Source organism: Alnus glutinosa, chromosome 10 (genome assembly GCF_958979055.1).
Source record: "Alnus glutinosa chromosome 10, dhAlnGlut1.1, whole genome shotgun sequence".
Taxonomy (NCBI): Eukaryota; Viridiplantae; Streptophyta; class Magnoliopsida; order Fagales; family Betulaceae; genus Alnus; species Alnus glutinosa.
The window spans coordinates 7456087-7475353 of NC_084895.1; the positions used below are offsets into that span (position 1 = coordinate 7456087).

Sequence of the window (19267 nt, forward strand, 5' to 3'; positions counted from 1 at the left end):
TATCAATTTTACCCCTCTATTCTTTGTAATTTGTCCTTGCATATGATTGCACATATTATTTGTTAAAAAAATAAATAAATAAAATTGAGAGCTTTATTGAATTGGTCGCCATAGACAACCAGTTTTTTTTTTTTTTTTTTTTTTAAAGAGAGCCAGTCCTAGTGTGATGCCTCCATCCACGTGAAAAAAGTTTGGATGCCTCCTCTGGACCATCAATTTTTTTTTTTTTTCCTTAACTGCTTTTCATGTTAAATTTTAGGGTCAGGTCACAATCAAATCATTACATTACATAAATTTATAGAATAAAAAAAAATATTTGGTACCAATGAATTGGGAGCACTTTAGCATCCTATATATTATTTTAATGTAAAATATTTCTATCATCTCTCTTCTCTCATCTTACTATTTTTTAATCATGCATAATAATAATAACAATGTAACATGAATTTGTTTTTATTTATTAGGAAAAGAGAGAACAATGGCACGGTTAGCAAAAAAAAAAATATTATTAAAAAATTTATAACATTGTGTTTTTGACTCTTTAAATATAAAATGAAAATCTAACAAATATTAGGTTTAACATTTGCTAAAGACTATGTCATTTGGACACTTATGTAGTTTTTATTAAAAATGTAAAAAAATAAATAAAAAAAAACTATATATGAAGAGTTTATCCTGAGTGTTATAAGAGCATTCCTAGTAATCTCACCAAATTTTACTAGCCAAAATAGTTAAAAATTACTTTTATTTATTCTGGTGAGCCACTTTTTTAATACAGGCCCAACAACCTCAACATTTTACTATTAACTATTCCATTTAAATAATATTTTTTTGTTATAACATGGAAAGGGCTATGTGATTCAACATTGGTTTTTTAGTTATAACCTCATTTTCACGGATTAAATTGAAAAGATGGGTTATTGTCTGGGTTTTGTTAATTTGATTAAAATTTGGGCTTATTTTGGTTGCTTTTGAGTTGGAATATTTAGGATTAAACTTTTGTAGAATTGATTCTGTTTAATGGAACTTAAATGGTGGATTTTGATTGGTGGGTATACTGTTTGACGAAGATCATCCATAGTTGAAGCAATTTGCCCAACTGAGATAGTTATAGATCGATAGACAAGCATTAGCCTCTAAATTGATTTTTTTAAACTTGGTAAAGAGGGCACTATATAATACTTTGATATGCTGAGAATTGCTTGTTGTGCTTACTGTGGGAAGTGGATGGTTAAATTTCCTCTTTTAAGTGTTTTTTCCTCCTTTAGATTCAATCAAATAAAGTTTTGCTGGTGCTTATTGCAGGTCCTTCTTAGAGGTCTTAAAGAATGCTAGCCAAGTAGTCATACATTTTGGTACACAGCTACACTAAACGTTATGTACGGTCTGAGAGAAGTAAATTTGAGAGAGCAAAGAAAAGAAGAAATGGAGTTTCGAGTTTAAGTTGCTTGATATCCGTCCTCTATTTAGAGAAAAAATTATATGATTTCTCTGCATGGAGCAATTTACATCACCCAACCCCTTCTCTGTTGCTTTACTTCACATGAAATGCAGAGAAATGCTTTAATTTCCATCTCAAGAATAGGAGATTTTGGGAAAAAAAAATATACAGGTATATATTTTTCTTGAAAGTACGTCTTGTCTTTTCTTTATCTGCCATGTTATTTTTCAAGGTTTGCTTTCGGCATGTGCATTCTATATATATATATTATGAAGTCATATTTTTGGTGTTTTTCTTCAGAATTAAAAAGGCTAGGGACGATGTGGCTGTTGGAAGGATTGTCTCGGGCCCTTCCGTTGGTCATTCCCACAGGTTTTGGAAGGGCCGTCTCCGGTCCCCTTCTCTTCGTCGAAGGCGGGTTCCGCCTCCAAGCCAAAAGGCCAGAGAGAACTGAAAAATTTGCTTTATTAAGATGTTTAGTAGTGGAAAAGTAAATAGTACGGTAATAAAAAATTATTGATGTGATTTAAGTTAGAATGTTTTGAATTTGATTGTTTTTTAAAAAAGTGAACAGGAAATTTATCTCCCTTAGCCCTTATTTCTTTGCATTTTATGCTCGTGACAACAAGCGCTCGCATATTGTCCTCACATTCTCAAAACATGAAGCCAAAACCACTCAACCTCTTTTCTGTTGCTTACCTTCACATGAAATTGAAAAAATGCTTTAATTTCTATCTCAAGAATCGGAGGTTTTGGAAAAATAAAAATAAAAATAAAAATATACAGATATATATTTTTCTTAGAAGTATGTCTTTTCTTTTTCCTGGCATGTATGTTATTGTGGAAGGCTTGCTGCTTGCATGGGCTTTTTGGTCCAAATTTCTCCTATTTTAGTAACTAGATGACAACTCTTTATGGTTAGGGCAAAAAGGAACTCAATTTTATAGAATTTAAAAATCATTGCCTAGAGATTTTGTGAGACTTGTGGGATACAAATGTTGCATGTAACTTAGCTTGTTCACATTTTAGGACGTGATGCCTTTGACAAATATATATCAGGGAAAGCAGAAAAAAACTCTCTAAATGTACCCTAGGTTGTAGAAGCCTGTAACTGAGCTTAATCCACATTGTTATTTTTTTTTTTTTTTTTTTTTTCAAGTTTTAAATTAGTCTAATACACTTATTGTTGCGTTTTTGGAACTTGCTGTTTGAAACAATAAAGCTGGCAGCAGTAAATTAGTCTAACATACCTCTCTATTAAACCCAAGAAATTAGAATAAATAAATAAAGAAATAACTACCAAATAATAAATAAACATATAAAAACAGCAAGCAATCGTCATAAAAAATTACCCTATAAGTTTTAGGGCGCTACAGATTGATATCATTGTGTAGGAAAATCCATTTGGCAGTTGCCCTAAAGGATATAGAGCCTACTTCTATAATGGAAAAGGCAACCTCCAATTTGGTTGGTATCCTAATATCAAGACAATCTCATGATAACTGCTGTTTTTAATTATTGATATATGGAACATTTTAATTCATTTACAGAAAGCTTTCTCATTACCAACAGTTTTTGTTTTCTAGGATGTTCTTGCTAGTGGGAATTATTTTCATGGTGGGGAAAATGCTTCATCTTCTACTGAAGAAGGCCGGTGGCTTGTGAGTTGTGAATGTTATTTTTTAATGCTGATTTGCTAGCCATGAGAAGTACATTCAACTCATTTTTAAAACACACTCTCCATTAGATAGCCCTTAATATAGTTCTCCCTTTCTAGAGAGAGAAGGTCTGATATTTCTAGAGAGAGAGAGAACTCTGTGAGCTCTGTTCGCTGGGGGAGGGGGAGGGGGGGGGAGGCTCCACGTCTCCCCCTCCTGGTGCTGGTGTTTCCCCTGGCCGTTAGGTCGAGGGTGTTTTGTCTCCAAGCCTTTTGGCTGTTGGAGTTTTGTTCCTCCTGGTGCTTGAACCGGTGGAGGTTGTTGGAGTTTTCTTTTTTTCTGTAGTTTTCTTGTTGCAAGCAGTGATTTTCAGGTGCTGGCCTGTGAAGAACGGTGGGTGTTGGAGGATTTCCGGTGGAGTTATGTTCAACGCCAGATCTGTCAACCTCGACTGGTTTTTCTTCAACAAGAACTTGCCAAGTGCGGTGGCCGGCTTTTTCTGGTCAGGTTGGTTATTTTCGGAGGCCGTGCAGCTTGTCTCTGGCGGTGGGTGACTCGCACGCGCCGGCGTTTCAGTTATGTTTTTAGCGTGTGTGGGCCACAACTGCTTTCTCCGATCTCGGAAGGTGCCGATCTCAGCTTGTGAAGGTCGTCTGTTGCTAGGGAGGTTCCCGGAGAAGGCGCGTGTTTTACACACGCCGTCTCCGGCAGTCGTTTCTTGCCGGTGTCTGTATTTTGGGTTGCTGTTTGTGTTTTTTTGTTGTATATTCCTCCTTTGTATTCACAGTCTACCGTTTTGGTAGCTGCTTCAAATCAGGTGTTCCTGGTTTTGTGGGTAGAGATTCATTATCTCTGTTCACTGCGATGGCCTGCGGGCTCTGCTTTCTCGCCTTTGGGCGATGTGTTGGTATCTTGTGCTGTTGTGATTGTATCGTTTTTTTCCTGGTTATGTACCCCTTTGGGGATGTTTTCTCAAGAATGAAATAGAAGGAGAAGGTATTGTGTTCCAAAAAAAAAAAAAAAAAAAACACTCTTCATTTGTTGAGCCATGCATACATTCTTCTCTTTATATTATTTCATTTGGCCTCATTCCTTTTTTTTTCGATCTTCATCAAGTTGAGAATATTTTTTTTTTTTTTTTTTTTTTTTTTTTTTTTTTTGTGGTTATCGATCCCGTTAAATTACCATTTATTTTAAAGCCTTAGCCTTTAAAGTTGATAATAAATGATAAAAAATTAATGACTTAATTAATATTTTTACACTCCATATTATTTGTATGGGCTCAAAATCACCCAATAAATTAGTAAATAATTTTTTAATCGTTTAAATAATAATTATTCTAACACTTCTCTCTCATGTTTGAGCCCAACAAGTAAATTGTACAAGATGTTAAATATTAAATTTAAATTAAAGATACTGAGAAAGCGTTCTAACTCATATTTTTGCTTTAATATCCTGTAAAAAAATTAGCACTTATTTCAAAAGTTAAGCGGAAAAAAGATTGTTGATTTAATTATTTCCACCCTCTTTCTTTTATTTCTGATTTGCAGGATTTGTTGAAGCTGATCAAAGGGCCTACAGATGTGTGGGGACGTATGAGCTGATGGTTTGTAATAATCCATAATCCATAATCCACTGATGTCTTTTTTGATTCAGCAAATAAAGTTTATTAAAATAAATCAATAAATGAAGTTCCACAGTTTGAGAGCAAATCGGTAAATGAAGTATAAGAATTCTTACTCTTGCATGATCATGCATTTACAAAAATGTGAATTAGTTATCCTCTCATGCGTTAAGAGTGCATTTAGGAGTGCGATTTTACAGGTTAAGAGTTTGATTTTAAGTAAAAATATTAAAAAGCCTCAACAACTAACAACTGATTTTAAAATAGCCCAATAAATTTTCAAGTGTTCTAAAATGACCCATCGCTTGCAAAAAAAAAAAAAAAAAGTGACCCATCAAAACTACCGCCGTGTTTCAAAAATGTCACTTTTTTAATTATTTTTCTATAATATACCCTTATGCACTTAAAAACTAAATAAAACTATTTTTTTTTTTTTTTTTTAAAAAAAAGAAGGCAAAATCAATCCATGTAAGCTTAAATTATAAATCGCTCCATACAGAATAAAAAATAATTCAAAACACTTTACGAATTTCATTAGTGTCAACTTCAACACTAATGAAATGATGACATGTGTCATTCTTACTAAAAATAATATAAATATATTAAAAGAATATATACATTTATAAAAAAATTAAAAAAAAAAATGATGACAAGTGTGGCAAGCGAGCCACCCCCGCTTGTTGAGGATCATGCGCTAATCAAAGTATGCATAGCGGAATACAGATCTGAGAAATTTTTTTTTCAAGATAAACAAGATTAGATTAATTGAACTAACATATTCAGGATAATTATAATCGAAATCGACCTCTCCTAGGATATTAGGGCCAGTTGACTTTGGTTGATTTGCTCATTGCATGTTGAATGGTAAATAACGTGTTCTTTGTATTTTTTACTCAACCTCCAAATCTTTTCTCTGATGATTGAATATGATCGTGAGTATGGACTCATACAAAAAGCTATCCAAACTAACAGTCATTTTTAAAGTAACCCATGAACTTCCAAGTGTGGGACTATGACCCCCTAAACTATTAAAGAGTGCCAAAAAGATAATTTTTGTCAAAATATTTTTATAATACCCTTGTCACGTGTCATATATTCAATTAAAAAATAATAAAAATTTAAATTTAAATTTAAAAATCATAGAAATATTAAAAATATTAAAAAAAAAAAAAGTGTTTAAAACAAATTGAAAAAAGAAAAAAAAATACATATTAGGGGATTGTCCTTTCACGACTCAAATGCGGCCCCCTTCACTGATCTGTTTGAGCATTTCCCAGGCCCTTCTCCCCATGAAATTAGAGGGCAAAACTATTATAGATACAAATTAACTAATGTACACCGTCACCGATGAGAAGGTGCATGACTAGACCTGTGGACCTTTTAAGGGTCGTTTGACAATTTTAAAATAATAGTTTTAAAATGTATGGTTTGAAAAAGTAATTTTTAAAAGTTTTAAGGTAAAAAAGATTTGTTCAGCCTACTGACTTTTAGCAATAAATTTTTTTTGACCTGTAATTAGCCACTGTCCATAATAATTTTTGGTTCTATTTCGGAAAGCAACAACATAAATTTTTAGAATTATTAATGGCGTTTATATTACCATGGATCATTAATATATTTATCTTAACCAAAATGTTCAAATTAAGAGAAAAGTTAATAATCAACCGCAATTTGCAACAACAAAAAAAAAAAAAAAAAAAAAAAAAAAATTGTTATTCTTTGTGCGACATTGGTACTAAATTAATACAACCGAGGAACCATTTTGGATTCAGCCCTTTTTCAAAATTTAATGATAGAATGCTGGTGTTTATAGACCTAATATAAGACTCTAGAAGTCTTATAGACTAAATATAAGACTCTTGAAGTCTAGAGTCTCTCCACCATTAGACTCTAGATGTCTTAGAGACAAAATATAAGACTCTTGAAGTCTAGAGTCTCTCTACTATAAGACTCTAGAAGTTTCAAACTACGAGTAATTAAAGATTGAAGTTATAATTCAAAAAAAAAAAAGTCTAAAACTATGAGTAATGCTATAGAGAAGTGTTATAAACTCCTTTTAATGTCCCTCTATGTTGACATGGTACCCTGTTTTTAATAGGGAAATGATCAAAACACTCTCAATGTACAACAAGGCACAATGGAGTGGGGTCCATGTATGGGTTCCACTCCATTGTGCCTTGTTGTTGTGGCCTTGTTGTGCACAATGAGTGTAAGGATCACTCCTTTTTTTAATATTAAAAAAAAAAAAAAAAAAAACAACTACAGCTTGATTTCTCTCATGTTTTTATTAAAAGAAACAGGGTGTCATGTTAGCATAAAAGGACCACAGAAGGACACTAGAAGGAGCTCTAGCATTTCTCAATATTATATTGAAGACTCATATCCTCCTCTTATCTGCTCAAAAGTAGGGTTGACAATTTTTGACACGACCCGCGAACCCAGCACGAACATGACATGAAAATATAGGGTTTGGGTTTGGGCTAGTCGGGTTCGGGTCAAACCGATTAAAATCGTGCCTGCCAACACAATTGCGACCCAGTTAATTTTTTTTTTTACCAACCCGTTTATGGCAAAATTTGTTTTTTTTAATAAAAAAATAATTACAAATGGGTTGACCCGTCCCAACCCGATTATTAATCGGGTTGCTAATCGGGTCGTATTCCAACCCGCCAACCCGAATTGCCAAGCCTACTCAAAGGTGATATAACTCTTAAAATTACCGTTAGATCAAAATTTAATAATTATTCATCATAAATTTAATGCTAGTTTTAAAAGTTGTGTCACTTTTTGGGGGATAAGAGACTTGCATATAGCATTTCTCCTCAAACTATACCTAAAAAAAAAAAAAAAAAAGTCTCAAAGGCAATTGGCTTTTTTTCTTATTTGTCATCATCCCCCTTTCACAGAATTACTTGGTGCTTAGACTTCCGAATCACAAAGCCAATTGTTGAAGAGGAATATGCGTGGCTTAGACTTCCAAGTGACAATGCCAACTGTTTAAGAGGGAAAACCCACAACTTCAACTCATATCATCATTTCCTTTCAACTAATTTCCCCAAAGGATTGAAATTCTCTTATAAAAGCCGCTTACCACCTTATAATTTATCTCCATGCCTTCTTTTCTTATTAACTCTCTCACTCTCTCCCTCTCTCTCTTGGAACACAGTCATGATGATGCTAATAAAAAGGCCCTCCATTCTCTTGCTGTTGGGTTTTCTCTTAGTGCTTCAGTTGGCCCAATCCTCCACCAACTTTACCGATCAATCAGCTCTCATTGCCTTCAAATCCGAAATCACTTCTAGCCAAAAAGCAACTGTCTTGACTGGTAACTGGTCCACAACTACAAACTTGTGCAGCTGGATTGGGGTCTCATGTAGCCGATGCAGGCAAAGAGTCACTGCTTTGGACCTTTCCTACATGGGACTCCAAGGCGCCATTTCTCCACATATTGGTAACCTCTCATTCCTAGTCTCTCTTGATCTACGCAACAACAGCTTCATTGGGTTTTTGCCTCATGAGATCAGTCGCCTGCATCGCTTGAGAATGCTCATGTTGTCATCCAACCAATTGGAAGGTAGCATCCCTCCAACTTTGCATAGTTGCCTGAAGCTTCGGCAGATAGTTCTCAGTACAAACCATCTTATGGGCTCAATTCCATCGACCATTGGCAACATGTCGTCATTAGAGGTCTTGAGTTTGCAATTCAACAGTCTCACGGGTCCATTTCCTCTTGTAATCTTTAACATAACTTCTCTAGCCGTAATTGCTCTTACAGGGAATCACATCTCAGGAACTCTTCCGACGAATCTCTGCAACCATTGTCCTAATCTTCAAGGGCTTTATCTTTCAGAAAACGAATTCAACGGTCGGCTCCCTTTACAAATGAATTACTGTGGAGAGGTTGTAGTCTCAGACCTGTCATACAATAAATTTGAAGGGAGTATTCCAGAAAGTTTGGGGAGTTTAGAAAAGCTTGAAGGGCTATATCTTGGAGGTAACAGCTTAACCGGTAATATACCTCCTACCATAACTAACTTGTCGAGGTTATCTAGATTTGGCATTGAGGATAACAACATTAAAGGAAGCATTCCGAGAGATTTATGGTGGCTTCCAAATCTGATAATTTTTACATGTGATTCAAATTATCTCACAGGAGCAATCCCCCAAAACATTTTCAACATTTCCTCTCTACAAGAAATCGCCTTGTCAAATAATTCCCTATATGGCAATCTTCCATCAGATTCTAGATTTTCCTGCCATAGTCTTGAAAATCTACTTTTGGCTCAAAACAAATTTAGTGGTCCCATCCCATCGTATCTTTCAAATTGTTCTAACCTCGTCCTAGTAGATTTTGCTTCAAACATACTCTCTGGGCCAATACCAAAAAGTCTTGGAGACTTAAAATACCTCCAAATTCTTAATTTGAATTCGAATAAGCTAACAGGAGAGCCTGGAGATCAAGAGCTTAATTTCCTGTCGTCTTTCTCTAATTGCAGAGTTTTGAAACACTTGGTCATATCCTACAATCCCTTGGATATTACTCTTCCGGATTTTATTGGAAACTTTTCAAGTACCCTTAACACCATTCTTTTATACCAAAGCAAAATAAAGGGTCACATTCCTTTGAGTATAGGTTCCTTAAAAGGCTTGACATGGCTTGATCTGGGAAATAACAATTTGACTGGAAACATAGCATCCACAATTGGGGGATTGGAGAGGTTACAAAGATTGGACCTTAGTGATAATAAAATTGAAGGATTCATTCCAGGAGAGATATGTAAGCTAAAGAACTTAGGTGAGTTATATCTCACAAATAACAAAATCTCTGGATCCATCCCAAATTGTATTTCAAACCTCAATCTTTTGCAGAAGCTATACCTGGGTTTTAATAGGTTGGAAACACCAATACCATTAAATTTATGGAGCCTTGAAAATCTATTGTTTTTGAACCTATCATCGAATTTCCTTGGTGGATATTTGTCTCCAAACATGAAAAAGTTGCATGCTATTGAAGTCATAGATTTATCTCAGAACCAAATTACCGGAAACATTCCAAGCATCATCGGAGCTTTTGAAAGCCTAAATTATCTTAATTTGTCAAAGAACTCATTTCAAGGAGAAATCCCACACTCTTTTGGAGACTTGAAAGGATTGGATATCATAGATCTCTCTTACAATGATCTGTCTGGTGCAATTCCTAAGTCTCTTGAGGCACTTTCACAGCTCAAATATTTGAATGTGTCTTTTAACAAGCTATTTGGAGAGATACCATCTAGTGGGCCTTTTGCAAACTTCACAGCAAAATCATTCTCGGGAAACAAGGCGCTTTGTGGGAATCAAATTTTTGGAGTTCTACCTTGTCCAAACTCAGGCTCCAAAGGATTAAAGGTGAAACAAAGTCTACTCAAATATTTTCTTCCTACCATTGCTTTGGTCGTACTCTGGCCAGCATTGGTTTATATGCTCAAAAGACATCGAGAAAGTAACTTGCAGGTTCCAAGTTTATTTAATACATTGCCTGTATTTGAGCATAGAATGATATCATATCAAGAGCTTTGCCAAGGGACAAACTACTTTTGTGAAAGTAACTTGCTTGGAACTGGAGGTTTTGGTTCTGTGTACAAAGGGGTGCTTTTTGATGGGACAATTGTTGCTATTAAAGTTCTAAATTTACAATTGTCGAATGCTTTCAATAGTTTTGATGCAGAATGCAAGGTCTTACGAACAATCCGACATAGGAATCTTGTTAAGGTCATAAGTACTTGCTCCAACCCCGAGTTTAGAGCTTTAGTACTGCAATACATGTCGAATGGTAGCCTTGAAAGGTGGTTATACTCTTATAACTACTGCTTGAATCTTCTTCAAAGAGTAAACATTATGGTTGATGTTGCATTAGCATTGGACTATCTTCACCACGGTCAATCAGAATCTGTGGTGCACTGTGATTTGAAGCCTACTAATATCCTTCTAGATGAGGACATGGTTGTACACGTGGGTGACTTTAGCATTGCAAAGATTTTGGTTGAAAACAAGGATGCTACACAAACCAAAACTCTTGGTACACTTGGCTACATCGCACCAGGTACATGAATTTACCTCTACTTATTTTATTGCTAAGAGGCTATCTAATAGTGGCTAACATCAAGAACAACCATAGTTGCTAGTTTCAAGAATATATACCAATGTAGTATGTACATGTCAATTTTCCATAATTCAATTTTATATAGGCCTTATGTTCATATGTGTATGCGTTAACAATAAAATCTACTCAAACTATGATTTAGTTGATGGATAATTACCTATTTATTTCTCTTATGAATCGATTGCTAATTATTTTAAAATATGTTAAAAGAAATATTTGTATCAAAGCTATACAATTACGTTATATGATGCTTGCTCACTAGGTTAGTATGAAGTAATTCTAAAATATATATAACCACGATTTTGGTTTGCCTTGTCCTATGTCCACTCTAAAAACCCTGAGAATACACAATGTTTTGGAAAAGTTGCTCTAAAATTGACAAGAAAAGTTTGGTTTTGTTGATCCATCTCCTCGGCCATACCGAATTAAATCAAAATGAAACAAACACACAAATGTATATGCACGTATGAAGATCTATTTATGTTTGGGTTGAGACAACCTATTTTGACCATGTAAAAGCTATATTTATTTGTTAAAAGAATTTCCCAAAACAATTATTCCAAACAAACAAGAGTTAGCACATAAAGTATATGGACTTATCAAATGTTCTTCATAACATAATTATCATTATTCTTTAAGGAGTCTAGTTTACATATTTACACACATACAAATATATATATATATATATATATATATATATATATGGTTGAATATATGGGTACAATGAATGCATATTTAGATTTACAATTGCATATATGTAATATATATCAATATGTAAGTACACACTGTTTTTTCTTCTTTTTGGTTGAGATATGTGGATAGCTTCCCCTCTTTTTTATTTTTTTATTTTTTTTATTTTTTTTATTTTTTACATTACTAACTTAAAGGCCTTTTGCATAATTGCGAGCATTGGATAGAGTATGGTTTTGAAGGAAAAGTGTCCATCAAAGGCGACGTTTATAGCTACGGTATAATATTGTTGGAGATGATCACAAGGAAGAAACCTACCGACGACATGTTTTTAGGAGAATTGACTTTAAAGCGATGGGTAAACGCATCACTTCCTGATAGAATGATGGAAATTGTGGATGAAGGTTTATTGATAGCAGAAAACGAAAGAGACGTAACCGTCATGCAAAGTGTTTTTTTATCCATTATGGAATTAGGCTTAAGGTGTTCTGAAGAGTTGCCAGATGAAAGAGTAGATATCAAAGATGTGCTTGTGAAGCTTCAAAAAATTAAACTGGCACTTTTTGAAAACTGAGACAAGGGTGTCTAATATCTTCGATCTAGATCTTATATGGTTTGTCTTTTTGATTTCTTAAGGTGCTTACAAGTGGTGTACTTGTTTTATGTTTGATTGACTCTTCATGTTTAAATAAATGGCTTGGGATTTTCTAACATGTTTCTATTGAGCCTTTTCTGATCATTTTTTTTTTTGTTGCCTTACACTTCTTTTGAGATATATAAAATTTATGCAAGGTTTATTCTTTATGCATCATGTTCCTGGAAGCACAAAGTTGATCGTAAAGTAAATCTATCAAAAAGATAAAAATACTTTAAAATTTTCAATACGAAAAAAATATCCTTATAAATTAAAAAAAAAAAAAACCGTTGATTCGGCTGCAACTTGTCTTAGCAATGATCTCTCCCAGCCGTTGTCGTGATTTCCCTCTGAATACCATTCTCTGGTCTGTCAGAATTGATGAGGGTAGTCCACTTATCAAGCATTCTAGTGGTCGAATCCACCATTTTTTTTTTTTTTAGTGTTAAGGTTGCCGGCCATAACCTAGAAAGTTAACAATCTCTGGTTCTCTCTCTCTCTCTCTCTCTCTCTCTCTCTCTCGTCAACTTGTTTTTTCTGGCCCCTCAATGAGGTGTTAATTGGCTCGATCAATGAGGCATTAATTGGACATCCTAATTAATTAATTAACTTGAATAATCAAATCTTTCTTCACCCTTCGCCTTCCAGTAATACATAATATTAATCAACATATATACTTCACGTACTCCAAGTGAATCTCCTAAGAAGCCACTAGCTTCACCTTCAAATTTGCACACTTTACGTAGAATTTTCCTAGAGAATATGGATGTAGAGAGAGAGAGAGAGAGAGAGAGAGAGAGAGAATTTTTCTCTTTTTCCTGATAGAGTTCATGAACGTACGTAGTATCTCTCTACTAGAGTTCTAAGAATGGAGAAATTAGAGTAGAGAGATTTATGCATGGACTCATGATAATATAGTTGTAATAATTTTGATCCAAATTATTAGGGATTTATCAAATAAACTCCTCACCTACTCTTTAATCTCAATTTGTATTATAATTCTACTAACCATGTGGACGAATAATTGAAGAGGGAGTAGTCAATTAATTATTAGATCTTGCAAACGATGCAATGGTTCACCTCCACCATAAAAGCCGCTTAAAACACCCATTCTTATCCTTACGCCTTCTTTTTTGTAAACTTCAGCCTCTCTCTCTCACTCTCATAGTCATGTTATTGCTGATAAAAAGGCCCTCCATTCTCCCGCTCTTGGGTTTTATGTTATCGCAGTCATGCATCTAGCTCTTTCAGTTGGTCCAATCTAAAATCTTCTCTCATTGCCTTCACATCTAAAGTAACTTCCAAAATTATCTTGGCTGGTAACTGGTCCACAACTACAAGCTTCTTCAATTGGATAGGGGTCTCATGTAGCCGACACAAGCAAAGAGTTACTACTTTGAACCTTTCCTACATGAGTCTCAAAGGCACCATTTCTCCTCATATTGGTAACCTCTCTTTCCTGGTTTATCTTAATCTACGCAACAATATATAGCTTCATTGGTTCTCTACCCCATGAGATCAGTCGCCTACATCGCTTGAGAATACTCATTTTGGCATTCAACCAATTGGAAGGTACTATCCCTCCAACTTTGAAAAATTGTCGGAATCTTCGAGAAATACATCTAGTCAATAACCATCTTATGGGTGCAATTCCATCAACCATCGCCAAAATCTCATCGTTAGAAGTCTTGAATTTGCAAAACAATAGCTTCACTGGTCCATTTCCTCTTGGCATCTTTAACATACCCTCTCTAACGATAATTGCTCTTCCAGAAAATCACATCTTAGGAACTCTTCTAATGGATCTCTGCACCCACTGTCCTAAACTTCAAGGGCTCTATCTTTTGGTCAACGACTTTAGTGGTCGGCTCCCTTCACAAATGAACTATTGTAGAGAGCTTGTACACTTAGCCCTGTCATATAATAAATTTGATGGGAGTATTCCAGAAGGTTTTGGGAGTTTAGAAAAGCTTGAATTTTTATATCTTTTAGATAACCACTTAACAGGTACTATACTTCCTACCATTAGTAACTTGTCGAGGCTAATTGAGTTTGAAATTGCAAATAACAAGATTAAAGGAAGCATTCCAAGTGATTTATGGCATCTCCCAAATCTGTCGAGATTGAATTTTCAGTCCAATTATCTCATCGGGCCAATCCCGCAAAACCTTTTCAACATTTCGTCTCTACAAACAATCTCCTTGGTATTTAATTCCCTATCTGGCAATCTTCCATCAAATTATGGATTTTCTAGTCCCAATCTTGAATATTTTTCATTTATGCTCCGTTTGTTTTGGCGTAAAATGATTTCTGAAAAATGATTTCGGCATTTTCCAGTGTTTAGTAGGGGCGAAAATAATAGTCAACGGGAAAATAATTTTCGTTTGACCAAAATTGTTTAGTAAATTTCGGAAAATGATTTACGCTTTTGAAGCGTAAATCATTTTTCAAAGATGGCAGACGCATTCGACCATCTTTTAAATGACGCAGTTGACCACCACCGAAATCTGGCAGGTGCCGGAATCCGACAACGTCCAGTCACTGTCACCAGAATTTGGCCACCTTCTCCGGAATTCGGTCAGCCCAGATTTCGGCGACCAAACTGGTAGTAGTCCGGCCATCTGGTCGGAATCTGTCTAGAACGACAAGATTCTGGCCGCTGGCCGGATGGATCTGGCCAGAACAACCCAGTCGTTCTGTGCCGGATTCTAGCTGTTCTGGCAGGATTTCGGCCAAAACGGTCGGCTTCCGACTGTTCTGTGCCAAATTCCGGCCATTTTTCGGAATCCAGCCACTTTTGTCAAAATCCGGCCGCATTCTCCGGAATCCAGCCACATTGGCCGGAATCTGGCCGCTGGCCGGATGGATCTGGCCAGAACATCCCAGTCATTCTGTGTCGGATTCTAGCTGTTCTGGTAGGATTTCGGCCAAAACGGTCGGCTTCCGACTGTTCTGTGCCGAATTCCGGCCATTTTTCGGAATCCAACCACTTTTGTCAAAATCCGGCCGCATTCTCCGGAATCCGGCCACATTTGCCGGAATCTGGCCACTTTTTCCGGAATCCTGTCGGTCACTGTTGATCAGTGACGGAATCTCGTCACCGGTGATTTTTATATATTTTATATTAATATTTTTATGTTCTAAATAAAAATTGATTTTTATAGGTTAATATGATTGAATGAAAATATAAAAAAAAATATTTGTGATTTTCTGTACGCACCAAACACTGAAAAATGCTTTCGGCGAAAAATATTTTCCTGAAAATTGACTTCCTTGAAACCATTTTACGACAAAAACCATTTTACGTTGAAACAAATGGAGCATTAGTGACAACGAGTTTGTTGGTTTATTTTAATTAGCTCATTCTATTTTGACAAAAATGCTTCCATATCAGTGAATTTCCATTATTGGAATTTCCATATTAGGGACATCGAATTTCCAAAGGACCTCCAGAAGAATATTGCAGAATATATTTTTCAATATGGAGAGGACTGATCAGAACAAGAATCTGCACAATATATCACTAAGAAGGAAATGTCTCGGTGAAGGAAAGAATCTGGAAGATTTACAGCTCAGAAAGTTGTTTTCCCTACAGACCGTCCGGACGCCCAAGTCAGTAACAGTGTCCGAATGCTATAGCAAATGGTGGAATTAGTAGCTTGATGAGTGCCAAATATTGTGTATTTGGACCCCTTGATTTGCACTAGTTAGACCTTTAGCCTTGTTATTTTCTAATGTTTTGGTTAGTTTTTGTGTTTTCTGTTTCTGTAGGACAATAAGAAAGGAATGGCAAATTTCATAAGGAAATGACTGGAAATTCAGAGGTCCTGAAAAGTCGATCGATCGAACTTAAAAGTCGATCGATCGAAACTTTGCCCGAAGTCGATCGATCAAAATTTTCCAGAACCTGCTTTTGCAGAGCGCGCCAGAACACCCAATCAGAAGCCAAAAAGCAGCTCTCCCTCTGATTTTCGCAGCAGAACACGCTGGTTTCGTGTTCTTGGTTGTCTCTAGTAAGAGAGGAACCCTAGAGGAGGGTAGATGAGTCATTTTACATGGGTTTCTTGCCCTAGTTTTATTCTATAAAAGCCATAGCGATGCCTCCTTGTTGAGAGAGTAGAGAACAGTAGATAGGTTTAATTTCGTGCATTTTGTAGTGTATTTCAGTAGCTTTTGTTCTCAGACACTTTATCTTTGTAAAGCTTTTCTTTTATTTCCATGGTTGTTCATCATGTTCTTGTGGTGTTCTTAGTCATGGAAAGCTAGTAACCTCAACTAAGCTTGAGGATGAAACCTTTCCACTGATGACACTCACACTCTTGATGTACCACTTGCACATTTAAGTATATATATCATATTAGTTGTTCATGTTCCATTCATTTAATGCTTTATCTTTTGCAATGAATGTGGTTAGTGGTGAAAATAGGACATTTGATGTGTTTCAACCGATGGATACATTGTTTTATCGGTTTGAATGATGATATCTATTGTGATTGAATGATACATTGGATGATTTGATTTCAAATTGGTACTCTTTGTGACTTGTCTTTGTGTTGGATTCATTTAATGGTTCTAGGGTTTATGGTTGAGAAACTTGAATAACACCCTAAGCTTAATGTTCTTTGGGTGTTCAAGTGGAAACCAAGAGTGTGAGTTGTTGGATTTGGTTGGGTGGATTCCTTAGCCTTTGTTCCTTTTAATTTGCATATTTCATTCCATCTCTTTTATTTAGTCTTTTGTTCTTGAATCAATCTTCAAACCTTTGGAACTAGGTTAAAATGAGGTTGATTAAACAAGACACCAATATTTGACCATTTCCCTGTGGATACGATCTCGCACTTGCACATACACTATATTACAAACGATTCGTGCGCTTGCGAGTATTAAAATTTGCACATCATAGCTCATGGTCCGAACGAAGTTCAGATGGTCCAGCAGATGCTAAAGTCAGTAAGTTCCTGTCAACAAGAAGTCCGAATGATTATGCGGTGACTGCGGACGTTGGAACTACGTTATGCAACTGTCTAGACACGCTTCAGAGTTTTATGAAGTTTCAGTTGTAGGTCCAGATGCCGCATATGCAAACCCGAGTTTGAGTAGAATTAGGATTTCTGTAGCCTATTTAAAGAGGCTCATATGTTGTGTTTTTGTAAGAATTCTTTGGTTGAATTCTCATTATGCTAAGATAGGGTGTTTAGGCAGATACTGTTAGATGTACTAGCTCTCTTAGGGTTTTTATCTGTGTGATTTGATCAACCTTTTGAAGTCTAGCTTAGGGAGTAAGTTTAAACTAAATGAGTCCATTGAAGAACTCTTCAAACATGAAGTCTGGTTGAGAGGTGTTTACGTATAGGTACGTGTTAGAGTTAAAGGTACGATTACTACATCAGGGGTATGTGAATACAACTGCTTTGTAACTAGCTTTTTCTTTTGAATAGTATATTTCCTGGGTTTGGCTGCCCCGGAGTAGTCTTTCTCTTTGGTACAAAGAGTTTCCACTTCGTCACCAAAATATCTATGTTATTTACTTTCTGCATTTTATATTTTGGTTGATTAGTTGATCACACACACACACACACACACACAAATGAGTCTTTATTTTTAAGAGTTTACTGGTCCCATACCATCATATCTTTCAAATTGTTCCAAGCTCCTCCATGTGGAGTTTGCTTTAAAACTTACTCTCTGGACCAATACCAAAAAGTCTTGGACACTTAAAATACCTCCAAAGACTTTACCTGCAGAGCAATCAGCTAACAAGAGAGCCTGAAAATCAAGAGCTTACTTTCCTTTCATCTTTATCTAATTGCAGAGTTTTGGAATACTTGGATATAGCCAATAATCCCTTGGATATTAATCTCTCAAATTCCATTGGAAACTTTTCAACCACCCTTAGAACCATTTATGCATTTAACTGCCAAATAAAGGGTCATATTCCTATGAGTATAGTTTCCTTAAAAGGCTTGAACTTACTTGTTTTAGGGAATAACAATTTGACCGGAAATATACCATCCACAATTGGGGGATTGGAGGGGTTACAAAGATTATATTTTGATGATAATAACATTATAGGATTCATTCCAGAAGAGATATGTCAACTAGAGAATTTAGGCGAGTTAGATCCCTCAAATAACAAAATCTCTGGATCCATTCCAAATTGCATTTCGAACCTCAATCTTCTACAAAGGTTGTACCTAAGTTCTAATAGGCTAGAATCACCAATACCTTTAAATCTATGGAGCCTTGAGAATCTATTGTTTTTGGACTTATCATCAAATTTCCTTGGTGGCTTTGTCTCCAAACATGAAAAAATTGGATTCTATTGAATGCATGAATTTATCTCGGAACCAAATTAGTGGAAGTATTCCAAGCATTATTGGAGCTTTTGAAAGCCTAAGTTATCTTGATTTGTTAAGGAACTCATTCCAAGGAGACATTCCACAATCTTTTGGAGACTTGAAAGTATAGATGTGTTGAATCTTTCATATAAGAATCTCTCTAGTGTAATTCCTAAGTCTGTTGAGGCCCTTTCACATCTTAAGTGTTTGAATGTGTCTTTCAACAAACTATACAGAGAGATTCCATCTACTAGTGCTTTTGCTAACTCCACAGCTAAATCATTTTTAGGACACAAAGCTCTTTTCCAAGCCCACACTTTTAGGGATCAAAGGTGAAACAAAGTCTGCTCAAATATTTTCTACCTTCATTGCCTCAGTTATAATATGTCTATGGTTTATATGCTGAGAAGACATCTAGAAAATAAAATACAGCTTCCAAGTTTGTTTAATGCATTGCATGTATTGGAGCATAGAATGATATCATATCAAGAGCTTTGCCAAGTAAAAAACAACTTTTGTGAAAGCAACTTGCTTAGAGCTGGAGGTTTTAGTTCTGTCTAGAAAGGGATGCTATTTGATGGGACAATTGTTGTTGTTAATGTTCTAAATTTGCAACTGTAGGGTGCTTTCAAAAGTTTTGATGTTGAATGCAAGGTTGTACAGGCAATCCAACATAGAAACTTGTTAAGGTCATAAATACATGCTCCAACCTCGAGTTTAGAGCTGTAGTACTGCAATAC

General features: G+C 35.5%; 1 protein-coding gene across 1 annotated transcript; it reads left to right on the top strand.

Moving 5' to 3' along the window:
• Positions 1-1761: 1761 nt before the first annotated feature.
• Positions 1762-12129, top strand: LOC133878976 (LRR receptor-like serine/threonine-protein kinase EFR). Its single transcript, XM_062317534.1, has 8 exons — positions 1762-1931; positions 2836-2908; positions 3028-3102; positions 3345-3606; positions 3887-4006; positions 4650-4705; positions 7955-10805; positions 11753-12129. The coding sequence occupies exons 1-8, from the start codon at positions 1762-1764 to the stop codon at positions 12127-12129; spliced, it is 3984 nt and encodes a 1327-aa protein (XP_062173518.1).
• The last annotated feature ends 7138 nt before the right edge of the window (positions 12130-19267 follow it).